We start from the raw sequence: 16,826 nt of genomic DNA on the forward strand, positions 1-16,826 counted from the left end.
CATATAATTTTTCATTATGTTACTATTGGAATACTTTTATCTGAACAGATGAATATTAGACTTAATTACATGAAGTGACCATTGCTAGAATGTAGAATGGATGTACTTACCAATTTTAGTGAAGTCTCCAGGAGTTCATCCTCTGTCTTCTGGCGCAGGCAATGAACCATAACAGCTGATGTGGTAGTTTTACACCCAGAAAGAGTAGCAACCAGCTGCCAGAGACCACAGGCAACAGGAGAAGTTAAAAACAATGACTTCAGCCTCCATCGATGTACATAGTGAATTCTATCCCACACTCAGTTTTTTATCTCCCTTTATCCCCCTCCCTCCCTATTTCTTTCTGTCTATTATCTATCTGTCTGGCATCTGTTTATCTGCCTCTCTCTCTCTCTCTCTCTCTCTCTCTCTCTCTCTCTCTCTCTATCTATCTATCTATCTATCTATCTATCTATCTATCTATCTGTCTATCTATCTATCTATCCGCTGCCTATATATTGAGAAGATTATGCAATTTTGGATGGTCTTGAATGTTTTTATGTAGATCAGGCTTGTCTAAAACTTACAGCCATCCTCCTGCCTCTGTTTCTCAAATGCTGCTATTATAGACAAATGTTACTATGCTGTGTCCTACAAAGACATTCTAAAGACAAGAGACATTTGAAAATGTACGCTAGACTGGTAATCCTGGGTGATGATCGTACAGAATGTTGTCTCTGCTGCTGAGATAGTGAAATGAGGAATTAATAACTGATATCTCTATTATTTAATTATTGTTAATTATCCCCATTAATACACTTATCTCTAACAGCACAAACTATATATATAATATATATATATATATATTACTGTTATTGGCTCTCAGTGCTTCTAAAGAGGCCTTTTGTTATGGAGGTTTGTCTGCTGTTAAATACCACTTCCTAAATAGTTGGCTGTAGGTAAGACATAAAAGATGTTTGTGATGTGGCTAACCATACTAAAACGTGTGCAGGGTTTCAGGACATCTGCATAATATGATTCACACAAACGTGGAACCTGTGTAGTGGGATTTAGACAGTCCATAGCATCCTTCTTACTCAGCCATTTTCCCTTCCAGCATCCTCTGAACATTTAAGTTGAAATTTGTGGAAAGAATAACCTAAAAACCTCAGAAGAGAAAAGGACGCAGGTTCTGTTCATGGCAGTACTTACATCAGCAATGGGCTTGACATCTGTTGTAATCAGAGCAGCAGTGAGGGACACGCCACTCTCAGAAATGGCCCTGTGGAAGAGGTTCTTGGCCAGAGGAGACAAGACCTGGCAAGAAGAAGAAGAGGAGAAGAGAATAGGCTTACAAGAGTGGCCAGTGGCTCACTTGCTCTTTACGGCTTCTCCCTGCTGCTCTTCTGTCCTGGTCATTTATTTGGGGACTATGGTGCTGTAGACATGACAGCACCTCATGTCTCCTGATATGTTTTCCAGACTTCTCTTTGGTTTTACATTCCACCAAAGAGAACATCAATGGGGTGGAAACAATGACCAGAGTCAGAGCTAGAATAGGACTGGAGTGGCAGGTGCTCATGAGGAAAACTGGGAAGACTGTAAACCCTGAGCTGCAGACTCTGTCTTATCATTCCCCTTCTTCAGAATATATCCTATAAGTAAGGATCATGGGGGCCTGTAAAAATGTCAAAAATGCTTATTCTCTGTTAATAGTAAAACTTGGGAACAATCCAAGATTATAATATTATAAAATATGGGGATAAGGTTTTATTCCTACCATGGAATATTATGCAATTATAAAAATAATACCAAAGAAGTGTTTTATATTTAGGAAAATATTTATGTTCTATTGTTTCATATTACATGCAATAGGTAAAGGAATTGTAGATCAAATGTAGTTGTGTATTGAGGAGAAAGAAAAGAGATTATGCATGGATGGAAGAAGACAGACAGACATAGAGAAGATATGGACAGTTAAATACATTTGTGGACAAAGATTAGAGAAATAAAGGAAAAAAATCTTATAATAATAATCTTTGGCTAGCAAGGAGATGAACAACTTTATTCTTTGGGTTAATTTATTTGTTTTTCTCTACTTAAACATTTCTCCCTTTGAATATAAAACCAATATAGGTTTGAAATATACATTAATATTGGTTATTCTCCACTCATCTCCAAGGCAGTATCTTATGGCTCATAGACTCTTTCTGTACATTCTTTAAATATCCATCTGGCTCAGTCACATGCACCAAGATACTTTTCATCCCCATCTGCATCTGTGATCCATGTTTGTGTTCCATCCTTCCCCCATTCCACCACCCATCCCTCCACCTCCACACCTACTTCCATAGGACATCCAGGTTCTTTAAAGTTGGCTATCTTCCTTCTTAGGCACGTGAAAGATGTCAGACCTTCTCAGGAGAAGCTCCATTATGTTTGTGGACTTATCTTCTCTCAGTGAATAGTCCTGGCTTGAAGGAACCTTGTTCTAACTTATGATGAAATTTATACTCTTATTTGAACTTTTTATCTATGGCTATAGTCCATGAAAACTCCCTCTCTCTCTCTCTCTCTCTCTCTCTCTCTCTCTCTCTCTCTCTCTCTCTCTCTCTCTCTCTCTCTCTCCTCCCTCCCTCTCTCTCTCTCTCTCTCTCTCTCTCTCTGTGTGTGTGTGTGTGTGTGTGTGTGTATGTATGTGTAGAGACAGAGACAAACAGACACACACACACAGAGGGAGGTAGAGAGAGGAGGAAGGAGGAAAGGAGAGGGAGAGGGAGAGGGAGAGGGAGAGAAAGAGGGAGAGGGAGAGAAAGAGGGAGTGAAGCTGGAAATTCTTGAGTGCTCATATGTGAAACTAAGCTTGAGCTTCACAAGGGGACATATAGTCCTTAGCTGTCTACCTTCTGAAGGTGTGTTGTAAATATAGTATTATAAGCAAAGATGTTCATGACTGGATTGGAAGGTAAATGGTTTTATAGGTGGTTCAGACACATAAACTTGGGGGGTTTGCCTTGATCTAGGAATACGTACAAGAACAGAGACACTGAAGCCTCCTGCAGACTCTCCAAAGATGGTCACAGAGCCTGGGTTGCCTCCAAAGTTGGCAATGTTGTCCTGGACCCAGCGTAGTGCAGCCAGCTGGTCCAAGTGACCCCAGTTGCCCTTGCTGTGTTCATCACCAGTGCTGCAAGAGAACAGGTTAGAGTCAAGGCTTAGATGCCATGTCAAAGCTAGCAAGGATCTCAATTCTTCCAATGGGATGGGGGCCCCCAACACCCCAGAGTCAGGTTGCGCATTGCATCCCTGACAAGGACCTCTATATGATTCCCCTTTATGCGGCACTGTTCTATGTGGGGCTCTATGCTCATCTTTCAGCAGGTATGTGCCAAGGACTTAATATTGCATCCAGCACTGCTCAGAGCTAGAGCTCAGCTAAGAGGAAACACCAAATCTCTGACCACACAGAAGACCAGGAACCAGCAGATGAAGAGAGAGTGATGGATAGTAGAAAAGGAAAACCATGCACACCCCATGACAGATGTGGGCCTGCAAGGGTGGCATTTTAGGTATTTTTCATTTGAAAGGGACTCTTGGAAGCAGCAAGTGGTTTGAGTGGAGACCTGAATAAAATGAAGACACAGGTCTCCTGAGTATCCAAGTAATCTATTTTCTCCCAGGAGAAGCTGCAGGTGCAAAGGTCCTAGGTGTGAGAACAACAGTGTAAATGTAGCTGCTGTGATTTTTGAAAGCTCTTCTGTATCGTTATAAGTAATGGTCCCATGTATTATAAATATAGATGTCATTACGTTATAAGTATAGATCTTGAGACATTGTTCAGAGACATGACAGGGCTTCCTGTCTCATAGAACACTCTGGATGAAACAAGTGTTTTATTAAGATGGTAAGTGTGTAATAACAAACTGCTCTAATAATTACCCTTCCCCCAGACGCAGGGCTAAGCAGAGGATCATAGTACCCACATAGATATGTCCTGTTTCTCAATAATTCATTGCTAGGATTCTGGCTTCTATTGTGGCATACTATTTATATGTGAAAGAATATGCAATGGGTGAGGTCAAGGGTGAGGTGATTATTTTCCTGAGTTCACAGCTCTCAGAAGGGATCTATAAAGCATTCCTAGAACCTAGATCATCAAAAGGTACTTTGCTGTACAAAAAATAACAAGGTCTGGGCTGGACAGATGGCTCAGTGTATAATAGTACTTATTGCTCTTACCAAATATCCAGGTTCGATTCCTAGCACCCAATGGTATCCCACAATCCACCATAACTCCAGCCCCAGGACATTTGAAGCCGTCTTTTAGCCTCTGCAGGTGTCAGTTATACAGTGCATAGACATATATGTAGGCAAAACATCAATATGCATACAATAAAAATAAATAAATCTTTATAATTAAAGTAGCAAGATCTCCCCTGCTCCTAGATCCCACCTTCATTGTGTGGTCTTGTCACATGCATCTGTTCTACCATGGTTTTCCATGCCAAGGGCCTTCAGTAGTACTCCACTTAGTGGAGCCAGCCTTAGTCTCTCATATCTTGTGTTATATAAAACTGCTTTGTAATGAACTTGCTCCAGACTGCTGTAATGGTTAAGGTGGAGAGACAACAGTCCAATATCTTACCTGAAGAACCCCCAGATGCCAAGGCGATACTGAATGGTCACCACCACCACATTTTCATGGGCAGAAAGGGCCAGTCCATCATAGGTGGATGCCCCACCCACTACCAGTCCTCCTCCATGGATCCACACCATCACCTGGACAAGAACATAGGCAATGTTGGGACTTACATAGCAGACTTGGAACATAGCAAAGGTGATTTGATTTGGTCACCAGCCTCTAAGCTATGGTCATTGTAGTCACCATTCAAATCACAGCAATGTGCAGCAAGGCTATTCCATGTCTCTCAAACTCACTCAGCTCCTACTGGGAATATAATGTAACATGGTACCCCACTGCATTTCTCATTTCTCACATCCTCCCAAGATGCTCAAAAATTACCATGGGAACAGCTCAAAGATCAAAGATACTCATCTCCTGCCCCTAGTTTTATCATCTATTCCTGAATGAACATTAAAAGGTCAGCTCTTGTATTTCTTTTTCACTTCATGGCATATAACTCCTCACTGGTAAACTAGACTTTCCCACATGGAAGTGATTATCTGATGAGACACACACTACCCTGATGGGACACCTTCCAAAGGTGCCTCCTTTCTTGCACACTCACATCCACCATGATGCTAATCCTATCTCACAATTGCTTTCTCCAGAAAGTCTTCAATCTTCTGCTAACATTATCTCTAAATATATTACATACCAGGTACTCTAATAGACTTAAGCTTGCAAGGAAGTATATTTTTTTCTTCTTTATTTTTTTTAATTTAAAGAGTCCAGCAATAAGGGAAGAAACGTGAATGTGTAAAATACTGTTCAGATACTCTTGCTAAGGAAAAGTGTAATGAATACATAGACCAGAATTACTCAAAACAATAAAAATGACTTACCCAGGTGGTAGAGAAAGTATTTTCTAGCGACAGATAAGAAACGTAGCACTTTGCCAAGATATCATAGAAAAGAAGAGGTAGAAACAAGGCTTCCTGTAGAGATAGTCTCTGTGTACTGTGTGAAAGCATTAGCTTTCAATAAAAAAAAATCTGATGGCCAATAAACTGAGGCAGGATTAGAAAATGAGACATCTGCCAGAAACAGAGGAACTCTGGGAAACTGGCATGGGAAGATTTGCCACCAAGACTTGGAGGAAGTCAGATGTGTGAAACCAAAGAGGTAGCCAGCCATGTGGCAGACATAGACTAGTTAGTATAAATGGGTTGATTGAGTTACAAGCTAGTTAGGAAACCTAGATTAAGGTCTAGGTGCTTATTCATAAATAAATAAGCCTCCATGCAATTATTCAGGCACTGGGGTGGACATAAATAACAATAATTATAGCTTCAACCTGGCCCCCGCCTCCAGCTTCTGGATGCTGATGTGTCTGATACCTGTTCATGGCTGCCATGCAGTGAGCCCACTGTTAGTCCGGGAGTCAGGCTATTCTACATCTCTAACTAGTGTGCCAGCAATTGTTGTGTGCACACAGTCAGAACTGTGATGCAGTTTGCCATGTATTGAGCTTCCTATAACAATTCCCATGTAAGGACAGAGGTTACGAAATGGCTCTGCTCTCCCAGTTTCTCAAAGGCCGGGTTTGATCAAAGACCTCATGGCTCTAATGCTTCTTAATCTGTGGGTTGAGATCCTTAGGGAGTAGTTCATCAGATATCCCGCACATTAGATATTTACATTATAATTCATAACAGTTGAAAAATTACAATTATGAAGTAACAGTAAAATAATTTTATGGTTGCAGGGGTGTCACCCCAACATGAGTAACTGCATTAGAGAGGTTGAGAACCACTGTTCTAGGAGGTCTCTCAAAGCACTATCACACCCATCTCCCCACTCGGGGATTCCTGTCACCTACAGGATAGACTGAGTTAAGGTCATCTAAGAGTAATTGCTGAGCCCAAGGATGACAGACAAAGGCATGCTGAAGAGGTTATGATATAATTGTACAGACCCTTGAAAGCCAGGCTTAAATTCCTCCCTTCTTCAAGCCCAAGTCTGACTGTGTGTTTGGGGTTACTAAGTGCACTGTAGAAAGTGGTATGTGTGTGTGTGTGTGTGTGTGTGTGTGTGTGTGTGTGTGTGTATGCATAAGTGTGTATGTATTTGTGTGTTTGTGTGTATGTATATATATATATATGAATTTGTGTGTGTATGTATGTATATTCATGTATGCATGTATATTTGTGTATGCATGTGTATGTATATGTGTGTTTTTGTGTTTGTATGTATGTATGTATATGTATGTGTGTGTATGTATATGCGTGTGTATATATGTGACTAAGATTTATTCTCATCTCCCAGTGAGTGCAAAGCACAGGTGGTACTAAGTTTCAGCACACAGATTTGTAAATAGCCCAAATTAATAGGTTCCACACAAAAGAGTTTCTGGGAAATTTGTTGGGTGTTGGTCTGTTACAATGCAGGGATCAACTTCTTTTTCAAAAGACCTACACCAAGCCTGTAATCTTTACATGGCAGCCTACTTGTCTCTGGCACCGTGTTTCCATCAAAATGATTCACTCTGTCACCAGACCGTGCCAAAGGCAGCTAGACTGGGAAATGAGCTATGGTAAAAATCCCAGGATGCTGCCTACAGGCAGAGAAAGTACTGACGAGAATACATCAGAGCTTTAACTCCTGAGTCCTTCATGGGCTGTGAATGCCTTCACATTTGTCCACATGACCTGAGAATAAAGGCAATACTGACCCTCCCTCCCAGACACTGTCTAAAAGCACAGGTATGTGGGTCAGAAGACCTGACTCTTATGAGCACGCCTTCCATATATGCTTCCATCTCTACCACAGCCTCAGTTTCTCTAACTGTACAGAGAGACTTAGCTTCTCTGGGGATTAGAAGCTAACCTAATAACAAACATGACCCATTCTTTCCCTCATATTTGTGTGAGAAAAGTTAGGAATTTACTGTGATCTCCATGTAAAACAAATGTCACTTGGAAAATCTGAGGTCATACTGTTCTTGAATCAGCTCTAGCCCATGAGCTGCTGCTACCCCTTTGTGGTTGCCTATGAAGAGTTGGAGGCTGGAACACAGATTTCTGCTCCAGTGGTCCCCATACGTACTGGTAGCCGGCTATTCTTTGTCAAGTCAGCGGGAGTGTAAATGTTCAGATAGAGGCAGTCTTCAGAAAACTGTAAAGGAATGTTCTCCTTCCTGTTGGTGAATAGCTCCGAGAGAACCTGCCCTCCGACAGCATCCTGAGAGCACCTGGAAGGGAAGAGAGAATATCTGAGGCTGCACCAAGTTGAACCTAGTATTATATATTAACTAGAACTGGACCTTGTACTTATAATTTTGAGCACATAGTTGAAGTTATCCTCACTGGATTGGAGTCATTGTTAGGGATAATAGAGTTTTTAGATTCCTGGTGGAACTACTAAGATTACAGATTCTCCCAAGCATTCAGAGGGAGGACTTGGCATCTCTTTCTTCCTGGAGCGTTAGGAGTACTGTGTACCATAGAGAGAGACACTTGTATGCTGAGCTCACATTCTCTAGAAAATGGTGTTCACTGCACTGTTTGAACAGGGCTCTGTAGCCTGCTAGACTTGTTCAGCTGGTTGTGGCAATGATTCTATAGATAAACAGGCCTATTTGTGGTAGTCTTCTAAAATCCAAGAAAATGACTTGTTATCGGCTAGAGGTGTTATCTTTGGCAGACACATAAGTGGTCCTGCCTCTACCACTGACATGCTGGGTAATCTTGGCTGAATTTCTTGCTTGCTCTGGCTTTAGCCTGCCAGGGACAGGTGAGGTGAGTAATGTGTCTCTAAGAGTCTCACCATCTGGCCTGCTAAGGTTCTTCCATCTTCCTTTCCCATCAACGATCACTGTTGGCTGTCCTGATTAGGAGCCCATTGTAGAGTGGAATTGGTAGCAATATGTGAGTTTTTCAGAGTTTTAAATACCGCTCAACTTCTGCTAGAGAAGGAGTCACTAAAGACATGTCAGCTCCAGGTGTCCATTATCCTGTTTCACAGATGACACCTGGCTTCCAGTTTGTCAAAGAGAGAGTGGAGACACCCAAATGCCAAAGCCCCACAGATGTCCATGACAGAAGTGGAATAGAAAAGGTGACATCCACATCTCTGGTCTAGGCATTATTCTACCCAATAAGAGAAAGGAGCATAATTCATAGAACTAGGAACCAGAGGACCAATAAAGGAGAGGAGTTCAGCTTCAGTAGTGTTTAGAAGTCTCACATAAAGACCAATGTTGCACATTTAAATTCTTATCAGCTCATGTTGCTTATCTAATACACACATATTCTGATCAAGGCATAGCATGGGGAGAGTTCCTCTGAACACGGGTTTTTGTGTTTGCATGGGAGAAGGGCATTCAGTTTAGATATTCCTGGAGATAAGCTTATTCAAATTCCTACTCTTTGAGTCAGAAATGTCACTTTTTAAATGTCTCCCCAAATCTCCATGATTCCGTGCAATGATATGGTTACAGATTGATCACCATGCTGTCACACTGTCAATAACATGGGAAAAACTTAACCCGAATTGAAGATTGGATTCATAGAGTCTAACTTCACATCCAGTTAACATAACTGCTAAACATTGGTTGTTGCATTGACAGTGAGGAATAATGTTTATGTTATAATGTGCAAACGACACCTAAATTTTTCATGCCCATAATTCCTGTATAAAGGAAGGTGCAACACAGACAAAAGACTGGAAACATGACCTCAAATGCTCACCATTATTCTGAGTAATTGGATTGTACGTGATTTTTAACTTTATTACCTTCGCTTCTGTGCATTCCCCTGCCTTTTCTGGTTTCAGTATTTGTGTCTTATATTTGCAATCAAAATGGAAAAAAATAGTAAATGATGATATTTTTTAGAAGAAAAGCATGCAGTAGTAAGGACACCACCAGGAGTGGAATCTTTGCCATGGGAGCAAGTACCTTGCCATGGGAGCAAACATTGCCTGCACTGACAGTTTTAGACTATTTGGGGTCCTTGGGCTTTTCACTTGGCTCCAAGACTGAGTGGGAGACATCGGCTACTGTTCAGTGGTGACTAGGTGGCTGGACAGACCTGGGGATGAGAACTTAGTCACCCTCAACTGTATAAGCCACTGGTGTAGGCCTATTTCAAAGTAAAGAGGATGAAGACGTTTTATTCCTGTCTTGAATTTTGGCGATGCTTGGGAGTGGGTGGGCGGAGCTACATGGGTGAAGAGAAGAGTTGAGGATGACATTAAGTTCTCATGCCCAGGTCTATGTCACTGTGGGGCAGGTTTCCTCCAAAAGAGGTACAGACTCACCCTTGTGACTTACATAGGTGGGTAGGAGGTGGTGTTCTTTACGAAGCTCCAGGGCTCTGCAGGCTGTGGTGGAGCAAATCTCAAGGAACCAAGAGGGGGCTTGGCAAAGGGGACTCCTAGGAAGACAGCCACAGGCTGTGAGAATCCTTCCAAGTTGACATACTTCCCCAGGACTTTGCCTTTAACAGTGTTCACCACAGGTGGTGAGGATGGGTGACCTGTCAGACAAGAAAAAATAAGGACATATCAGAAAGGAAAAGGTAGACCTGCATTCTTGGTGGGTTTGTCACTTCAGGATTGATGGCATTGATAAAGTCATCCAGCCCCTTCCAGGTTTCATTTGCTTCTTACAGAAAACTAGAGTGAAGAAAGTTGTCTTCGTTTCGGAGGGCTGGTTAAATGCTAAAGTGTATTGGTGTCTTAAAAGCATCTGGCCTAAGTCACTGCAGAAAAAGAGGTATCAAGCATAAAAATGAGTTTTGGTTTCCACTGGAAATGTTTGTTCACTAGGATCCTGGTGCTGACCCGAAAACTGGGTAAAAAGATGGACAAGAGGCGGTCCCTGTCCTCAGGAAGGCTTACCTTGTATACATGGCACCACACATGACTCAATATGAAGGCTAGACTTAATATTGAGATGAGTGAGATTTTGTCCTGGGATAGAGCCGGGAAGGGGATACAGCAGTTGGAAAAGAGGGAGACGTTCCTGATTAGTCACACAAGAGTTGTGACTTACAGTGTGGGGAGTGGCTAAGGAAAACAGAGTTGATGGGAATGGCATTGCAGGAATGAGAAAGAGTGTTATGGCTCACAGCCCAGCTGGGAAGAATGGGAGGTGTCCTATGACTGCTGCCAGGAGGAGGCCATGACAGAGAAAGATAGTCCTGGAAGAGAAAGTGTACACCAAGGAGGACCCTGGATGACGGAGTAGGGGATTGAATTTTACTGAGTGTACAGAAATAGATCAGTGGTAAAGCAGACAACATACTTCTAGAACATGCTTCTTGGAGATCTTTAGAAAAGAGAAACTGGGCATCAAAACCATTTGTCCCACTGCCTCCATTCTTGCAGAACAGTCTCTGCAGCTTCCTCACCTCTTCCCTTTCTCCCCATTGGGGGTCCTGCACAAACCAACCCCATCCTTCTTTACATGGTTGATGGACTTAGAGACACTTTGTCATGGCTCTCCTGATGTCCTCTCTTGTCTGACCTCAGGGGCCTCAGTTTGTGAGATCATCCCTCATTGGGCAGGGTCTTTGAATTCAGACAAGATGTCATCTTCCTCAATGCTTATGGCCAGGAAAAAAAAAAAAGGAAAATTCCAAATTTAGTAGGAATTGTACAATAGAACTGAAGACTCCTTATGGGACTCCAGCCTTTCTGTCTCATGCCATCCTTAGCCAGCTGCATGCTGTGAATATGCAAGCTATTGTTACTAGTTATTACAGAGACCAATAGACATATGAAATCTCCTTTAGGATATTCAGAAAGCATATGGAAGCTGGGGTGAGATGCTGAAATGTGTTCAGGACTTCAAAGAGGTGAAAAAGGGTAAAGCCTGAGGAGAAATAGCCTGGGGTAACCTGTGTCAGCTCAGTGAGAGTCCACCCTGAAGTGGGTAGAAACAGATTACCTAGGGTCATATGCTTGTGTCTAGTGGATGCACAGGAATAGCACAGATGTTATGTAATTATGTATTTAGAATTGTGTAATATCAGAGTGTGTTACTGAACATTCGCTGTGTGCCCAAGCATATTCATTCTCTTTACATAATTCCTCAAAGAAGCCTCGCCAGGTAAACAGGCAAGATTTCAAAGCACAAAGCATCCACTATAAAAAGGTGTAAATAGAGCATCATCACAGGCTGGGGAAATTGGGATCCCCAGGGCTTAACTAATGCAGGTCTAATCCCTCACTTTACCTGAGTCTCTTTCACCTGGACCACCCCATCTGTCCTGATCTCCAAGATTTAAACATCAAAAAACCAGAAGACAGTCTTATTTCCCCAAATGCCCCAAAGAACTCCACGTAACCACCCTCTCACACCACCTCACTCCTCTTCTTTTTAGGACAAACTACAATGATGTCTCTTACCCCTGTCTCTTTCCTACCTCTGCATCCTGACTGACCTCATAGTTTCCTCTTCTAAGTCATCCCTACGTTCTGTCCCTGTCTCTTGGGAGCTTCAGTATGACATCATCATCTTAATTGTCTGATTTAAGCACATTAAAATTTCTATTAATCCATTAAGTTTTCAGCCAAACCTTTTGCCTACCTCTTAACCTAACATCCTCTGTACCCAGCGCCATCCTAGGTGCTGCAGAAACAACCACACGTTTGATCCTCAGCGGCAAAGGCACTCTGGTCATCGCCTCATTAGTCCCCTAGGCACTGCATCTTCCGGACACTGCAAGCTTTAGGATATTGAGTTGGAGTTATTGATTAGGAGCCAGCCTTACTTCTGGCTCCCGAGTTTATGTTTTCAATGTTCTGCTCAGGTTCTCTCTATGACCTGCTTGCAACCTGACTAAGAATCACAGGGAAACAGACTAAGCTTTCTTCAGCTGTCCTTTGCCCCCTTTAGCTGGGTATCCAGGTGTTGGTCCTCCTCAATGTCTCTGTGAGACCCAGGTTCATTGAACTTCTATGTGCCTCTTTAAGTGCAGAAAACAAAACTCACCAAGGGACTGGGACTATTTTTTTCCACAGCATTACCCACTCTGCCCAAAAGAAAGTCTGAAAATGTCCATGCAGACATTTGTAACTCAGAAGAACTTACCCCAAGCCGTGCACGCAGCAAGAAAAAGCCAGACCAGAGGGTAGAGGCACATTGTGGAAGGACAAGGGCTCCGTGTGTCTGTGAGCTATCTGTTGCTTTAGCAATGCTTCTGTGGTGGACCTGGGGACCCGCCTCCTTAAGTCTTGCTCAATCAGTTCAGTTATGTAATCTAAGATGACAAAAAAGCTTTCCCTTCCAAAGAGCTCTCTGAGTGTCAGTTGGGACCTCCAAGCCACGCCCACTAAGAGTTTACCCACTTTTATCTGAACAGTCAGTGCCCAGTTCTCAGATTACAAATGGCCAGAAACCCATCCAACAGCTTCTTACATAAGCCCTCCTCCCTGCAGCACTCTCACCTCAATCCAATGCACCTTGAACTCTCTAGAGCAGACAGCAGCAGGCAGGAGCCTGCAGCTAGTGGCAAGTGTTGGTCTGGGGTCCCTTTTACAAAGCTGAACTTTCTAGAGTACCTTACGTTTCCTCTCTGCTCAGCTGGGAAGTGAGGACATATTTTTTAGCCTCTCCGGGCTGGCATTTGCTAGAATCCATGTTCTCAAGTTAGGAAGGAACCTCACCCTCTACCAACTTTCAGACTAAATTATCTTCGTATTCCTAAGTGACCTGGTGAGGCACAGTGCATACTCAGGCTCAAGGAAGTTTACCCTTCAGAAAAAGAACCTTTGGACATAACGTTCAAACAGTAAACAAACTCCAATGGCAACAATCCTTGCTTCTAACCATCTATGCATGCACTTATGCACTGATCTGTCAAACATTTACCCAAGCACAGGACCTCCCTTTTCGTGGGAATGAACAGCAGCAGGTGGGTTGGTGCATCTCTGGAACGGCTGGCCCTCTCCTGTTCCAACAGGTAAAGACTCTTCTTGCTTCCGTGAATCGGTACCTCTTTTCATTCCTCTGTTATGTATTTGTTTGTTTTGCCCAATCATTTATTTTTAAGTTCTCAGTATGCATTACTAGGTTATTTGTTTGGTTTTTAGGAATCTTTATGTCCTTTAAGACTGAATCTCTTCGACTTATCCATTTTGGAAAAATGTCTATGAGCTGATCAAATAATAATCTACAGCTCTGGGAAGTATTAGTTTGTGAATTTAAGTCCATTTGATGAATAATTATGTCTTCCTAAAGACATAAGACTGTAGAGTGACACTAGAATTTCCTCCAGACCTACTTTAGTTTTATCTGGGTCCTAAATGTTGTATTTCCATTTTTATTTCATTTAAGGAATTTTGCAACCCTCCCTCTCTTCCCCCTATTTCTTCAATGAATTGCTGTTCATTGTAAATTTTATTGTTCAAACTCCATTTTTATGTTTTGGCTCCTGGTTTCTTTGGTTTTATTCCCTTATGATCTGACTCAATGAGAGAAGTTATTGTAAGTTTTATATTTATGTTTGTCAAGTCTTTACATTTGCTAAGACTTCCTTTATTATTTAAAATATGACTTGTTCAGAGAACCTAAGGCAATAAAGTGAATTTGGATTCTGCATCTGTTAGATAAAATACTCTGTAAATTTCTGTCAAATCCATATGATGTTTAGGGTAACTTAATTCTACTATTTGATGACTTTTAAAATTATGATGATCTACTATTGGTAAGAGTAGGGTATTGAAACCATCAATAGCTGTGCTTAAGCTCATGACATTGTTATTGTGATGGTGGCCCAACAACCTTTGAATAAGTAAGTGCAATCATTTAGTTTGTGGTGCATTTCTGTCTTTATCAATATGTCTCTTCTGACTTACTTTGTCATGAAGTCTGTTGAGTTTCGTATAACTATAGCTTCTCTTACTCATTTTCAGGCTCTGTTTCTTGAATCTCTTTCCTCTGTGTTTGAGAGACTCATTTATGATGAGATATTGCAAACATCACATTGTTATGTCTATTTTGAAAAATCCGGTTAGCTAGTCTTTTAGTTGGAGAAATTAGACCATTTGCATTCAGGGTTCTTTTAAGTAGTCTGCATGAATTCTGCTATTCTGTTGTTTTCTTCTAGTTGCTTTGAGTGGCCTATGCCTGCTTATGTTTCTTCTGTTTACCTAGAGGTTTGACTACTCACCGATTAAACAATTCTTGTTTTTTACTTACCTGATATTTATTTGCTGATTTTCTCTTTTGGTGTCATTTAGTCTCTCTCCTGTTGTCATGACTGATTTTATCTTACTTCTGTAATGCTTAGCCCTCACACATTCCTTTAGCTTTGTTTGTTCTGGAAGGCTTTTCCCCCGCCTCAATTTGACAGATAACTTGGTTAGTATAGTAATCTAGATGGGCAATTGAAGACAAAGTGGAAAAATCACAGAATACTAAAATGTTAGAAATCAATATTTACAAATAAACATTGTTCTTTTGTAAAAAAAAAAAAAAAAAGCAATTGCAAAAGTATTTACAAGTAAATAGCAACTATAATAAAATACCGAAGATATTCAAGAGGGAGAACTGTGAAAGAAATGAGTAAATAGAATTAAACTGCAAAGCTGGGGTTTGAGGAATGGCCCCGTAGGCACAGAGCCTTGCTACCTGACTACCTGTATTCATTCGGTCCTTAGGACCCACCCAGCGGAAGGAGAGGACAGAATCCCACAAACTGTACTTGTATTGTTCACCATGAGCAGCAGGGTACTTTGTGGGTGGAGTCCATTGTAACCGCCCAGAGACCTTGATCACCAGAACAAGCTGGAGTGGACAGTCATCTTTACAGCCATATCGGGCTGAACCATCGGTGGTATGCACAGGTTTGTTTTGCCTGCTAGGAGGAGTGGAGTTTCCATATGTTGTGCTGTTACAGCATCCACACTGAACACGGAGGGTGCAGAGGTACAGTACAACCGTATCCTTCCCAGCCACTGGGCGCTGCTGGCGAGCCTCCAGCTCAGTCACACTGCCAGGTTTCCTCTCAGCTCTGGGCTTTTTGGCTGCTTTCCTGCTGCACCTTTCTCTCAGTAGGTTGCTGTGAGTTTGTGTTTGTTTTGTTTTGTTTCGCCTGTTTTTCTTTTTCTCTGGAGTAAACAGGTTCTTGAGGCTAGTTCTCTGGCAGTCTCCCAACAGAATTTTGCTGTGAGTTCATGGAAACAGGAAAATGATGGAAGCATTTCTCCCAGAATAGTAGTTTTAGACTCGAATTCTTTCTTATAGTGTCTGTCTCTGCTGAAACACACACACACACACACACACACACACACACACACACACCAGCAGGGCGTGTGAATTTCCTATATGCTTATTTGAAATTCCCTTGTCTGCTCCTTCCAACACTTGTGTTACTTACTCCATCGACATGGGCTGATCATGTCGTCTCTTGCTAGTGAGATTTTTTTCCCCCCCAAGGCTGTAATTTTTGCATTTAATATTCAATCAATGTCTACTTTGTACTGATTTCTTCAGTCAGAGTACTGAGACTTGGTATCCACAAGCTGCTAATTTGAATGTGGTATACAGTCTAGGTCTCAGAATCCTTAGAGGGTCTCATGGTTCTGTATATTAGACTACAAATTTCTGTGTGCGCTTGCTCTTCCAGAACTTCAAAAGGCAGCTAGCAACACTATTCGGGACGGTTTCCTACCATTCTCCCCAAGGTGTAGGCTTAAGTTCTCCTGCTTCTCTGCCTCAATAAGTCTTCAGAGGCAAAGAATAAATTATTAAATAAACATAAAATGACTTCTCCTTTTCCTTACAGATTGTATTTATTAGGATTAGAAAATCGGAGCAGGGCCTCATGCTTTTCTTATGCTTCATACCTGCCCTGAACCTTTCTTATCTATCTCATGACAGATACGCATGGAGAAATTGGTTGTGTTTGTAACTCCTCCTTGGATCTGTGGTTCTATGGACCTCATAACTCTCCTATTAGCCCCCACTTACCTTTAACAGCCCACTAAACCCTTTAAAGTAAATTTCTGTACGTATTGATGTCATCACTCAGAAGCAAATAGAATGTGAGCCAGAATCCCTGCTTCTTTACCCTGTACTTGTCTTCCTTTAGATTTCTGGATAATCATTCCATAAAGGACTTTTCTGCAGAGACCTCTCCCTAAGACATTGCCTCTCTCTGAGAAACATAGATTCATCTCCAATCTAGGATACTGATTTGATTTATGAAGCAAT

At 41.8% G+C, this 16,826-nt stretch overlaps 1 protein-coding gene across 1 annotated transcript in view; it reads right to left on the reverse strand.

The window, feature by feature from the left end:
* The window catches only part of LOC308436388 (carboxylesterase 1D), a 29,102-nt gene extending 16,287 nt beyond the window's left edge, over positions 1–12,815 (reverse strand). The window contains exons 1-7 of the mRNA XM_080937284.1: positions 12,702–12,815; positions 9,936–10,140; positions 7,709–7,853; positions 4,625–4,758; positions 3,013–3,166; positions 1,192–1,296; positions 111–215 (exon numbers count right to left, since the gene is read on the reverse strand). Of these exons, the coding sequence (XP_080793410.1) occupies positions 111–215; positions 1,192–1,296; positions 3,013–3,166; positions 4,625–4,758; positions 7,709–7,853; positions 9,936–10,140; positions 12,702–12,753 (900 nt within the window). The 5' untranslated portion in view covers positions 12,754–12,815. The remainder of the gene's footprint in view (positions 1–110; positions 216–1,191; positions 1,297–3,012; positions 3,167–4,624; positions 4,759–7,708; positions 7,854–9,935; positions 10,141–12,701) is intronic.
* Between the last annotated feature and the right edge of the window lie 4,011 nt (positions 12,816–16,826).

The sequence above is a fragment of the Micromys minutus genome (genome assembly GCF_963924665.1).
Source record: "Micromys minutus genome assembly, chromosome: 24".
In the NCBI taxonomy this organism is placed as follows: Eukaryota; Metazoa; Chordata; class Mammalia; order Rodentia; family Muridae; genus Micromys; species Micromys minutus.